Source organism: Alexandromys fortis, unplaced genomic scaffold (assembly GCF_014885135.2).
Source record: "Alexandromys fortis isolate MF-2015 unplaced genomic scaffold, M_Fortis_MF-2015_v1.1 scaffold_84, whole genome shotgun sequence".
Classification (NCBI taxonomy): Eukaryota; Metazoa; Chordata; class Mammalia; order Rodentia; family Cricetidae; genus Alexandromys; species Alexandromys fortis.
The window spans coordinates 6,249,310-6,262,905 of record NW_026068017.1 but is presented as its reverse complement, the minus strand read 5'-3'; the positions used below and the strand labels follow the sequence as shown (position 1 = coordinate 6,262,905).

General features: G+C 48.6%; 1 protein-coding gene across 11 annotated transcripts in view; it reads left to right on the top strand.

The window, feature by feature from the left end:
• Gas7 (growth arrest specific 7) overlaps nt 1-13,596 on the top strand; it is a 225,233-nt gene that overhangs the window by 179,390 nt on the left and 32,247 nt on the right. For 6 of the 11 annotated variants that reach the window (XM_050162667.1, XM_050162670.1, XM_050162669.1 and 3 more), the window contains one exon: nt 12,102-12,155. In XM_050162667.1, the coding sequence (XP_050018624.1) occupies nt 12,102-12,155 (54 nt within the window). Of the gene's footprint in view, nt 1-3,674; nt 3,761-12,101; nt 12,156-13,596 lie in introns of all 11 variants that reach the window. The other 5 variants (XM_050162660.1, XM_050162665.1, XM_050162661.1 and 2 more) reach the window with 1 other exon arrangement.

Below are 13,596 nucleotides of genomic sequence, written 5' to 3'. Positions count from 1 at the left end.
AATAGTTTAAAAAGAAAGAAAGAAAGAAAGAAAGAAAGAAAGAAAGAAAGAAAGAAAAAACTCTTGCCTGTATTTGTTGTGCTTAAGTATTTGAATTCCTAATTTTAAGCATTTGTGGTTACCCTCAAATTAAGATACTTCATCTCCTTTTCTTATTGTTACGATTCCTACCAGACCCTAGACGCACACACGCCCATGTCTATACATGCAATGACACACACATGGGAGGAGGGGAGAAGGAGAGAGAGCACCAGCTCTAGGTTGCCAGTGTCATTCTTCCTTATTAACATTAACTTCCCTCGCTGGGCCTGCCTCCTGTTTTCCTTGCTTTGTTTTGGAGGTCATTTAATTTTTTTTTTTGATTCCACTTAATTTTGTTGCTTTGGGCTCAGTAATAGAATAATTAAGGCTATGAATTCTCCTAAAACTATAATGCTTTATCCATTCATTTAAACCCCTTCTTCCTCACTCTTTTCTAAACAATGTGTAATTATGTTCTTAAGTTCTCTTTTAGGCTGACAGTCCTTAAGAGGGCATTTTCTTAAGTTTCCAACTATTTGGAAGTTCAGTGGTTGGAAGCCCTGTGTGTTTATTTTTCATTATTAATATCTACTTTTATTGTGTCCTGGTCAAAGAATGTGGCCTGAATTATTCATGCCCTCTGCCGTGCACTGGCAGTTATTTGTGGCTTAAGCGTGGTTAACTTTTCAAAAGTCCCATGGCTTTCTTGGCAAATGCTGTCCTCTTTGTTTATAGGGTAGGATGTTTTATACATGTCCCTCACTCAGTCCTTTAAATTAAATTGCTCAGACCTCATTTGTCTTTATGCCTGCCTATTAATCAGTCCCAGAGCCCAAGCGTGTGCCAAGGCTTCCACCTCCATCTTACACTTCCAGGCCTTTCTTTTTGAGGCATGGTGTTCCCTATGCAGGTTGTTCACCTGCTTCAATCCTCCCAGCACACACACACACTCACACACGCACACGTGTGCACACATACACACACAAGCACGTGTATATGCACTCGTATGTGTGTGCCGGGATTGCAGGTGTGGCCCACCATGCCCTGTTCTAGCATCTGCATTCTCTCCATTTCGACACTGTTCTATTTGATAAGCAAACATTTTCCTGGTGTCCCACTTTGGCAACATGGTGCCCTACTATGGCTGATTTCCTGACAGAGCCTCTTGCCCATCTGAGCTGGTTCCCTCGGTCTCTGATGCTTGTAGAGTCCCAGACTCTCCTCTCTGGCTGCTTTTCTTACTAATATGATGAACATCTGACCAAACATCTGAGAGCTGAGTGAGGACCATGGCTATGGAGCTGGCCAAGCAGAATTATTGTACTTTCTTCTCCAAGCGCTGGATGGAACCCTGATATGTATCAGTTTCTCGTGTGTGTGTGTGTGTGTGTGTGTGTGTGTGTGTGTGTGTGTGTGAACATGCCTGCCCAGACTTCTTCAGGAGTCTAGAGCTGACCTTACAAGTTGGGGAGAGGCAAAGCTGCACAGGGGCTATTGAGCATTGCCCTGCTTGCAAATGACTCTGGATTGTTTGCTCCCAGCAATAGAAGATGGGCTACATCCCCAGTGCAAAATGTTTCTACCTAGAACTGTCTTTGCCAACTCACTGCCATGGTTTGGTTCAACCCTGGGCACCCTCCATTCCAGACTTGGCGTCCCTTAGCTAAAATGCTTTCAGATCAGACATGCTTCCTAGTTGGGAATATCCACATATACATAATGATCCACTTGGGGGATGGGATCCAAGTATAAATAGAAAACTCATAGATAATTTTACACAATATTTTAAACCTTGTTTCATGGCATAAAATTTTCCGCTCATGATGTCATCTTAAAACTCTGAAACTTTCTATATAGCCCTGGCTGGTCTAGAATTCACTATGTAGAATAGGCTAACCTTGAATTCACAGAGATTCCCCTACCTCTACTTCCCAGGCTCTGGGGTTAAAGGTGTATGCTATCACGCCTGGCCTTTTTTATTTTTTATCTTGAGACATCATCTCGCTAAGTTTCTCGGGTTGGTCCAGAACTCACTCCCGCCAAGACATCATCTCGCTAAGTTTCTCGGGTTGGTCCAGAACTCACTTCCGCCTTGAACTTTTGCACTCTGGAATGACAGGTGTGAGCCATCAGGCCCTGTTGCTTTTGTTTTAGGAAAACTGAGGCTCAATAATTCATGTTGTTGATTGTCATTTTTTAATTAGAAGAGCCAAATTTCATGACAACTAGTCCATCCCATCCTCTTTCCATTACCCAGGTTGAACATCCTATCCCCCAAATCCCAAATCTAAATTTTTTGAACATTAACATACTTTCGAGCTTTGGATGTGAGAGCATGTATTAATTATTTTCTCATGGCTGTGACAAAACCACGTGGCAAAGCTACTTAAGGGGCTGGAGGACAGCTTACTGGGAATATGTTTGCTGTACAAGTGTAAGGAACTGAGTTTCATTCCTAGAATCCACATTTAAAAAAGCCAATATGGCCATGTGTGTCTGTAACCCCATCACTGGGGAGGCAGAGGCAAGCAGATTTCCGGAGCTTGATGGTCATCAGTCTAACCCAACTGATGAGCCCCAGGTCCTGATGAGAGACCCTGTCCCTAAATAACAAGGATCTTGAAAAGCAACATCAGAGGTTAACCTGGGAAACACAACAAAACACACATACACACACACACAGCCCGCACCAAGAGTGCATACTTGAGTGTGTGCACACATACACACACAGCCCGCACCATGAGTGCATACTTGAGTGTGTGCGCACATACACACACAGCCCACACCGTGAGTGCATACTTGAGTGTGTGCGCACATACACACACATACAAATGAGAAAGGAAGGGTTTATTTTGTTTCATTATTTGGGAGAATGCAGTCCATCATAAACGGGAAGGCATGGCGAGGGAGTATGGGGCAGCTGGTCGCATTACATCTGGAGAGAGGGGGGAGGGGTTGGGGGAAGAAAGCCAGTCTGCTCCCCAGACTTTTCAGGACCCCTGGCCTGACTTTCAGTCAGTCTAAGCACACTTAGACTTCATTTTCTTCAGTTAAACCTCCTCGGAAGCAGCCTCCAGTGATGCACAGAGCTGTGCGTCCCTGTAACTCTAAATCCAGTCAAGCTGGGGGCGTTTCAGAGTTTGTTTCTTTGGATGGTTGCTACACACCTAGTGTAACATTTCCAAGTCCTGGAAGGTCCAAACTCTGAATTAACATTTTTGATAAAGAATATTCATCCACACGTACGTGACAGCATTCAGAGACCGAGGGTAGAAAAGTCCCCCAGGAAGAAAGAGAAGGAAGAGAACTCATAGGGCTCTGGTCGGGGAGCCACCTGATTCAGGAGGAAGAGACAGGCCCCCTCATCAGCACCTGTGGTGGCAGCTGGGCTCTGATGACCTTGGCTTCTACTGATTGGGCTCCTTAGAAGAAAGTCCGTCCCCTGAGAGTTCAGGACACTGGCTGCCAGGATTCCACTCTTTTTTAGCCCTTAGCTGCTTAGCTGCAGATCAGATTCCAATAGATGGGCCCTGGCACATGAGAACTCCCACAACCCTGGGAGGAGGTGGGAGAGCGAGGGCTGCTGTGGCCGGAAGTCCAGGGTGCCTGTCTGTGGCCCCCGCAGCATCTGAGCTGTGTCTCTGTCCCCACAGTGAATGGATACCACGCATCAGGGACCCCGGCGCACCCTCCAGAGACTGCCCACATGAGTCTCCGAAAATCCACCGGTGATTCCCAGGTAAGGTGCTGCCAAGGGAGGTAGGGGCAGCTGAGTGTCTAGCTCAGGAAGAATGTAGTTGGGAGTCAGGGACTGTGGCCCTCTTCTGCTCTCAGTGGAAAGTAGCCCAGGGTTGCCCTAACAGTTCTTGATGAAGGATGGGTTGCAGTTCATTGGTTTTCTAGAAATCGAGGGAGATTTGGAAGAGGAGCTAATGGATTATAATTGTCAGGGCAGGGAGATCCACTCTGCTACCCACAAATTCAGTGAGTCCAGATTTCCTGTCAAGTTAGCAGTGTGAGCCAGCCAGGCCATTGTCCTTGTAGTCCTCTGCTGTGCCTATCCCCAGTCACATCAGAAAAATGTGACCATCTCACTAACATGGCGTAAGCATAGCTGTAGGAGGCAAAGAATAATGTGTGCTTTTACGTTTGAGTCAGGGCCTTATGTAGCTCTAGCTTTTGATCCTCCTGCCTGCAGCTCCCAAGTGCTGCCACTGCAGGCATGCACACCATACCCAGCTGAAATATGTTTTAAGATTCCCAAACTGCTGTCTCCATCAGAACCGACACGTGTGACATCATGAGATGGGAATCATTGGCATTCCCATGAGCCTGGGACCACTGGGGAGCAAGTTCATGAGATTGAGTGGAGGTCATAGTGGACCCAATAGAATATCCTATGATTTCCTTATTTGCAGGAAGCTGCATCTAAGCAGGGGCTTGGGGGGTAGGGGTGGAGGTAGTCTCCTTACAAATTAAGAGTTTCCTGAGGGAACTTCCAATCCTTGTCATGCTTTCTTGGGAATCAGTGCGGCAGCCCTAAGGGGTGATGGTATTGATGGCTGGTGTCCAGGGTAGTAATCCTGCTGAGAAAAGTAGCTGTGTAGGCTGTGGCCTTTGTGTGGTCACTGAAGGAAAGACCCTGGACTCTGTGAGTGCCATCAGCTAAGCTGTGACAGCCAGCTTCAGTGCAGCCAAGGGTGTTGTGTTTGGAAACTTAGTAAGCTGTCCTCTCGGAGCTGAACATTGAGCCCTGGATCAGTAAACTGTGGTAGAGAACTCAAGGCCCAGTCTTAGGCAGGCCTTTCAAGTCTCTTGACTCTTGTGTACGATCTGAGGTGAGCAGGGTGTGCTTTCCCAGACGCCAAGAGTGGTGCCGCTACTGGAGACCATGTCTGGCTAGTGGGGATTGAGGTTTAGTTAACAGTGCACAGGGCTGAGCCTGACACCATCAAATCCCTGCTTATCTCACTTGTCGTGAATCAACCCTGACGCTGTGTGTCCTGTTGAGCCACCCTCTCCATGAGCCAATGAGTGTGTTGGAAGGGAAGATGACTTGTCATCTGACTTGAGAGTGTTTCTGAAGACAGGAGCCTGCTCTGCTGCAGCTAACCATGATTGAACCATGTTGCTACCCCAGCAGCATCAGGAAGGTTACTGGAAACAGCTCCCCATTCTTCCTTCCCCAAGGAGATGTGACTCCCCGACCTCCACACGTACTGGGAAACTCAACCATTTAATACTTGCTTGCTTCTAGGGCAGCTTAGGATCTGGAAGCTGATTTAACAGTGTGCTGTAGGTCTTGAACAGAGGAATTTCTCCTCCTGTATCTGTTCTTGGAATGTACTCAGAGACTTACATGTATTCTGATTTCTATGGAAGGCCATTCATACAAGCATTATTTATACCCCTGGAACACTGGACCCGATCTAACTGTCCAACGGCAGGGGACAGGCAGAATGGCCTCCAGTGCTGGACATTAGCCCGTCAGTGACATTACCCAGTCAATAAAGAGCATCCTCTGAAGAAAATGTGATGACTCGAGAAACTCTTCCAACTTGAATCAAGTGGAAGGGACTGGAGAGATGGCCTTGGTGACCAAGTGTCCTGTTCTTCCAGAGGGCCTGGGTTCAAGTCCAAGCACCCATGACAGGCAGCTCTCCACAGTCTGTAACTCTAGCAACTGGAGTTACTCGAGTCTAGCTCCAAGGGATGGCACCCTCTTCTTACCTCCAGGAGATCCTGTATTCATGTATGCATGTGTGTGCACATATGTGCGTGTTCATGTGTGCAAATGTGTGTGCACATGTATGTGGGCATGTGTGTATATGTATATGTATGTGCGCAAATGTGTGCATGCATTGTGTGTGTGCAAATGTGTTTGTGTGCAAATGTGTGTGCGCGCAAATGTGTGTGTGCATGTGTATAAATGTGTGTGCATAAGGGGATACAACCCTATTTAGGAGAAGGAAAACTGAGCTTCTGAGAGGAAGGAAGACCAGAGAGTCCATGATTGCCTAACTACATCTCAGTCCAAGTTTCTCCATTGGGGACATTTGGTGACATCTCTGATTTTGATCGTTACCACTGCAGAGTCAATGAATTCATTGAGTAGATGCAAGGGATGTCACTCACTTTACAGTGGACAGGGCAGCCTCCTCAGCAAGGCGTTATCTTCAGCAAGGCGTTACTAGCTTGAATATACGAGTTGCGTTGAGGTTGCAAAAGCTTGACCAGAGGACACGAGTAATTTTTATTTTGTTTCTCCTTTCTTCAAGTTTCCTAAGATCAACACATTTCACTTCTATAAAAGGCAGAAACACTCTTTTGGTTAAGAGAGTAAAATTTGGCTGCTGGAGAGAGAGCTCAGACGGTGAAGAGCTTCTTACACAGCCTGAAGACCTCAGTCCAGTCCCCAGAACGCAGAGAAAAGACAGGCCATGGTGGGGATCTTGTAATCCAAGGAAGCAGAGATGGGAGGATTGATGGGGTTCACCGGCCAGCCTGCCTAGTGTAGTTGGTGAACTCTAGGGTGATGACAGGCCCTGTCTCAGAAAACAAAGTCTAGAGTGATTGGGATTGGCCTCTGCCTCACCCATGTATGCTCACATGTGTGTGTGTGTGTGTGTGTGTGTGTGTGTGTGTGTGTACACAGAGTTGCTGAGGGTGTGTGTTGCTGGGTTCCCAGGGAAGGCCAGCTCCAAGGCCTAGGCCTGGTACACAGTGACTATTCTACATAGGCAGGTTAGCAGAATATTCTTTTTGGATAATAACCCTGAAGTTAAAGCTTCACCAAAGAAACAAAAATAAACAATGTAGTATACATAGAAAGGATAAATCTGCATCTACTTCCTGCATCCCAGAATTGTACAGTAGATCCTCTAGTATTCTTTCCAGCAATGAAAAGACAGCATTTGGATAGGGAAGCTGCTACTGTTTAATCCGTGTGTGCACCTCTGGAGCTAATTATCCAAAGAGCTCTAAAGGCTAACTATCAATAGGTTGAGAGCATCTCCCTTAAAGACAGCAGGGCCCAGCAGATATTTAAGCATACACAGCATTCTTCAATACTCAGGGGGTTTACTCTCCATCCCAGTCTGTCAATCACAACTCTCAATTGCTCTTGATAATAACCAAGTGCTGGGGGCATGGGTCAGTGGTAGAGTCTTCTCTAGTGTCTCCAAGGCCCAGGGTTCAGTCTCTGGAATGTGCATGCATGTGGACAGTAATTGAAAGATGATTGAACGAAGAGCTACTTGACAATTTGAGAGGCAGGATTTGGGGTCACAGTGACCAAGCCTGTGATTTGCAAAGTACCTGCTGGCTTCTCTCTCTTTAAGCAGGTGAATGGGAAAGAATGGTAGCAGGGAGGGGCAGGAGCATCTGATGTCCCTACCATTCTGTGTCATAAATAGTATCCATGGCAGGGTGCCCAAGAGCTCCTGAGGGTTCTGCCCAGTCTTGCGAGACCTGGGTGGATGGGCACAGGTGGTTGTGGTCTGGTGCCGCCCAGTGGACAGCTTCAGTACTGCAGTCATCAAGGGTGCTGCCTGTTGGGTCCTGGATAAAATAAACACCTTCCTGGTTGGGAGAGAGCCCAGGGGTCAAAGGCTCATAACCTTGCCAACCTCTCCTAGCTTGTATGTTCTTTTCCGGCACACTTTTACCTGAGCCTTTTTGTAATCCATCTTTCCACTATTCTGGCTTCATGACTACCCCAGAAGAGACAAAGAAAAAGAGGAGGGACTCAGGACTCAGGGCATGTGTTGAAGAAGGCAGTTTAATTGGAGAAAGTGCCGAGTTTTGGCATCTCTGCAGCCCTTCCCCAGGCCTTTACTTCAGTCATGCATGCCCCCTTGCACATTTAGGCCTTTGCTAGGCTCTGAGGTCCAGCAAGGCTCCACCCTAGCTGTGGGAGGACAATGGGTCAAGAGTTGTTTAATCTCATCAGCAGTAAGGGCAGGAGGAAGTGTGCACACTGAGAAGCCAAGCTAGGGATGCTGAAGGCAGTAATAACGGGCTTCTTAGGAAAAGATGCCAGACTAAAGAGGGGAAGGCAGCAAAAAGGGTTGCTTGACAAAAAGATGGGGATAGGGAATGTTCCAGACAGAGGGGGACAATGTGTAGATGGCTAGAGGCAGGAAGGAGGGTGAAGCTTTCAAAGAGCCCATAGAGGCCAAGTATGGGTCATGGTATGACTTATTAAGTTGGTGGGCATAGGAGGGCAGAAGATGGGGCTGGAGAGGTCTGCATGGCCTGTCCCAAGGAGCCCAGGTTTATGCTAACAATGCTGGAAATGAAGAGGGTTTTCCTATAGGAAATCCCTGCCAGAGGCACAGGATCCAGGAGATCCTTGGGGAGAGGATGGTACAAGACACTTGGGAGAGGGGCTGTTGGCCCTTCATGATGTCACTCGCGGCTTAGCAAGTAATGTGTGTTCTTGGTGACAACAGAGTTGCTCGGGGACAGTCAGGATACCAGCATGTGGAAGTGGCATTTAACTAAAGTGGAGGAGAATCAGGCAAGGAATGCACAAATCAGGAGGATCACCAAGTCTCTGGTTTAAATAAAAAATCCTGCAAAAAGGATGACTCTTTGGAATCATAGGCAAAGGGCGGAATGTGAAAGTATGTACTGTAGGGATCTGTAAATTTATGAAAGTTGAGGGCCTTCCATAACAAAGTCCCATGGACCTACCATGTCACTGGTCACGACCCACAGTTTGAGAACCACTACTCTAAATGCGAGTATTTCTAATTGTAAATCAAGGGGGAAAGATATCAAAGTACCATTACCACTCCAAGAAAACACCGGTCTGATAACATTACCATAGAGACTCCATAGTCGAATTCTCCAGTAATTTCTAAAATGCCATTTACACCTGCTTTTCTCCCCAGTCCAGGATCCAAGTAAGTGTTTGACGTGAAAATGTTGGTTACTTTGTCTCCTTAGCGTCTGTCTCTCTATCTTTGTTTGTCTGTCGGTCCATTTACCTCGCTCTCAAACACAGCTTTGTTGAGACACAACTAATTATTATTATTGTGTAGTTCCATCATTTAAAATACAATCTGGGGCTACAGCTCAGTAGGTTACAAAGGAGAGATCAATTCCTGGTCTTGTGAAAGAAAAATAGGGAGAGGGGAGGGAGGGACCGAGGGAGTGTGCCAACCAGGCAATTCATTGTTTTTAACAGACTCATAATCGCACATCCCTTATCGCAATGAGTCGTAGAGAATTAACATTACTCCCAAGCCTCCCCCAAGAACGGGCTGTTACTAGCCTACTTTCTGCCTCCAGGCTGTCTTTTTATGGTGTTTTATCTTCAGGAAGGTCAGCTGTATGTGGTCTTCAGAGGCTGATCGCTTTTTCCCAGAACGTGTTTGATGTCTGTGTTGAGTGTGCTCAACTTTTATTCCTACGGGCTGAATAGTCTGCCATGATACGGCCAGTTTTGTCATCTCGCTTGCTTCAATCTCTTTGTCTAGGCTGATATCCCAGGGCTTTTCTTTGGCCTGTCCTCACACTGACTTCTAGTCTATGTTGCGAAGAAGACTCCGAGTCATTGTCTTGTAGGCCGACCTACATTCTTAATCGGCTGGCTTTCTCCTCCTTAGGCCCAGCTTGGGGTTTGACAGGAGCTCTGTGTGGGGTGAGCTGCCTGCTGCCTGTGGCATCTCTGGGGACACACACTCCCAGGCCTGTGCCCTGCTGGGGAGGCTCCAGGTCGCTGAAATAACTTCTGGATTTATTTCATCCATTTCCCTTTCTGATTGGTCAGTAACCTGTGGGGCACTAGTACGACACCGTGTAACTGTCCTGCCGCCTGACACCGTGTAACTGTCCTGCCGCCTGACAGTCTTCTCTGATTTTAGGCCGTGACAATCACAGCCTCAACCCCTTCGACCCTGGGATTTCTGAGCAATGAACTCTACGTACGTTTTTTTGTGGGTCTTCTGGAATGTCATGTTCCTTCTGCCCACTGGGGAGTAAACCCACTGAGGTCATTATTCTTCCTACTGAGCTCAGGTGGTACCCCACTGTGGCCTTTGGGGGTCATCTTTAGACCGGCTCCTTTGCCCCTTTGTTATCTCCTCATCATTATTTGAATTCTCTTGTATTTGTTGTTCCTGTGTTTCTAGGAACCTGCATTCCCCTCAGTGGGGAATAACAAAAGCCACCACTAGAGGGTGACTCTTGTAGGCTTTCTTGCCTCTTAGTTTCTTGCACCTCCAAGTAACAACAGCAGTCATATTCTGGCTATGGCCAAGGCCACTGACCCCTGGCTGCCCATGACCAATCCTGGACTGCAGTAGGCACCCAAGGATGGTGGCAGAGTCATGTTGGTCCCTGACAGGGAGACTTGCTAAGAAGAGAATCGAGTCCTGGGGCAGGACTCCTTTTTTGGCAGGTATGGGCTTGACCAATGTGGCTGTGGAGATGACCCATGGAGAGATCTTGTCCCTGCCTTTTCTTTATGACTGGTACCCAGGGCTCCTGTTGGGCATCCTCTGCTTGTCTTCTGCCAGGGGCACTTTCGTGAATGTCCTGGAGGAGAAATAGTAGCTTGGAAGGATGCAGGCCAGACCAGGCGGATATGACGATTCTTTAAAAAATAGATACAGAAGCTATACAGACATCACCATAGCCTGTCAGGGTGGCAGAGGAGCTGCCGCAAGCACAGGTGCCTGGATAAAGAAATTAAAGTTGGTCAGATCAGTGTGCCTCCAGTGAGGGTTCCAGCTGCTCAGGGTGGAAGCTGGCTAGAGCGGTGTGAGACCGGTGGTGATGGCCCATTTTGCAGATGGAAACCCAGAGGTTCTAGAAAGTCAGTTCCATGGCCTTCATCTCAAAGTTAGTCATCCATGAAAGGATGCTCCTTAAGGTTGCTTTCCACCAAGACCTCTAAGGATGTCAGTTTTCTCCAAACAGGCTCTTTATTGGCCCAAGCAAGACAGTAAGGCTGTCCATCGGAAGGGTCTGTGGTGAGCTCCAGTTGGCCTGGCTTGCTGATGGCTTCCTGAGGCAGAAACAGCCCCACCCCCTCCCCACAGTGTCCACATAGCCAGGGTCCAGGGCTTGAGTATGAGTAGAATCATCTGGTTTCCCTGAGATGCACTGGTAAAGCCCTTCATACTTTTGGACTCATGCCAGCCCCAGATCATACACAGAGTGGTCACCCATGGTTGCCTTGAGGGAGCTGTTTCCAGGGGCATTGTGGGACCCAAGACAAGTGGCATCTCAGGATTCTGTCTGGGGAAGCCGTGGAGTGGAATCCTGAGCGTAACTGCTAAAGTCTCAGGACTGAGCGTTGTCCTGTGTTAAATGTGGTGCTTTTTTTTTTTTTTTAGCTGGCCATTCTTGGCCATCTCCACTAACACAATAGTGGGACTCTGGGCATCACCTGTGGGTGCAGAGGCAACCAAGACTCCAGTTTTCTTGCTGACAATGGGGACAGTATGAAAAGTCACTCCAGGAGGGTACTCTGCTTGCGAGAAACTGCCGTGACTCCCAGGCGCTGGCACAGTGGCACGTTGCCAAAGCGACTGAGCAGCGCCCTGTGCTCATTCCACGCTCATTCACCATTTGCTATTACGGACTCGGGAGGGTTCAGAATGAGATGTCATGTGCTGAGTCTCCTGTGCCCCTGTGGGGTGGGTGGTGGAGTGGCCTACAATCTGTCTTAACTCTCTGTTCCCCTGCCATTCCACTCCCCTGCTTTGGCACCGTGGTCTGGTTACCAGCAGAGGGCAGCGGAGGGGTTAACTCCCCCAAATCCCAGCTGGAAAGGAGAGGAGGGGAGACCTGGTTTGCTGAGGTTCCCTGGGAGCCTGAACTCAGCCTTCCTTCTACTTTGCCTGGAGCCTGAGCACTCTGGAGCAGCTTGGACTCTGAGATGCACTTGCCTGCCCTGGCCCAGAATATGGTGACTCAGGAGTTAACCGCAGGCTGACACCCCTGAACTTCCCCAGCTCAGGGTTCTTAACCAATCCCTCCACCCACCTGGGGAACGAACGGGAATGGGGAAAAAAATGTCCAACATGGAGAACAGCTTTGATGATGGGTCTCACCTCTCTCACCAGAACCTGGGGTCCTCGTCGCCGAGCAAGAAACAGAGCAAGGAAAACACCATCACAGTAAGTGGCTTGACTGTTGGTGGGGGGAGGGCTCCAGAGCTGGGGCTTTGGGCCACAATTGGGCTGTTGCCGTGGCAACGTGGACCGCCAAACCCAGAATCGATGCTCACTAGGAAATAGAGAAGTTGCAGCCAAAGCTTAGGTTTAGCTGAAGTTACCCCCATCCCCTCCCTCTGTCAATTTCCCCTTTTGCTTGCTCTCCCCCGGTGAAGGGGTGGAAGGCAGGAGGCTGTAAGGAGACAGAAGCTGTTTCTGTGTGGTGGGCAGGAGAAGGTGCTTGTGGGGGAGCGAGTTGAAGGAGGTGGAGTGTGCTGTGTGCAGAAATGTGACATGGAAATTACAGCCACCGCAGGGCTGCTTTTGTGCAGGGAAACTTCTGGAAGATGTCAAAGTTAAAAGCAAGAAAAAGCTCCCTAGAAATAGCATTTCTGGGAGTCCCTGATGAGAAGTTCCTGTCCAAACTCTCAGGGATCCTCCCCAGTGCTAGCCAGATACCTCTGTGGGGATGGAGCATGGGCCCAACTCCTCCCTCACAACCCCGTGATGCACTGGGGTCAGGACATCTCTATCCTAGCCTCTAAGGAGGGAGCTGCCTAGGTTCTTAGCCAACAACCCAGAGAGCTGAGAAGTGAGGTCTGTGCAGATTCGCTATCCTGGCACGAGTTCCTGGCACGACTTATGACCTTGGGCTCCTTGTCACCCTGCTCTGAACTGCCCTGACTACCTCTGCAAAGATAAAAACCTGAGTGGGTGCATCGGGCCATTCTGCTGTGCGAGGAAGAGAGAGTCAGACAAACAGTAATAGCAAGCAATCTAATAACCTGTCGTCAACTTGGTGCCCACTTGGTACACCAGGACTGCTCCTAGGGTTTGCTGCCTGATGTGTGAGCTGTGGTTAACAAAATAGACTCCAGGGGGATTATACACCTGGACTCTGAAGCCAGAGTGTCACTTACCTCACTCACAAAGCTGTGAGTTCGAGCTAGTTTCCCAGCCTCTGCTGGTGCCTGTTTCTACAAAGCAGGGAAGTGAGGGCTTCAGCAGTGGGGGAGTGGGGTGACTTGGTCCATAATTGTAAGCACCTAGAACAGAGTCGGGCACGCACCCCGTGCCTGATATGCATTAGCGTGGCCATCACACTGTACACAGATGAGGAAACTGAGGCACAGTGTGGCACCATGCCCAAGTCACCTAGCTAGGAAGATTCAAGATTCAAAAACTCAGCTCGTGCCCACTGGCAGTGCCCCTCCTGAGCTGGCGTAGGTCCCTCAGGCCATCACCCTGCCTTGACCCTTCGGAGTCTCCTGGAAACTGGGCAGGGCGGCTCAGCTTGCTGCAACCCTGTAGCAGCCACAGCTTCTCTTTCTAGAGAGTCTAGAGGAACCTGGTAGGGCATAGGTCGACCTAGGTTCAGACTTTGGAGGGCATGGTCCCTATCTTC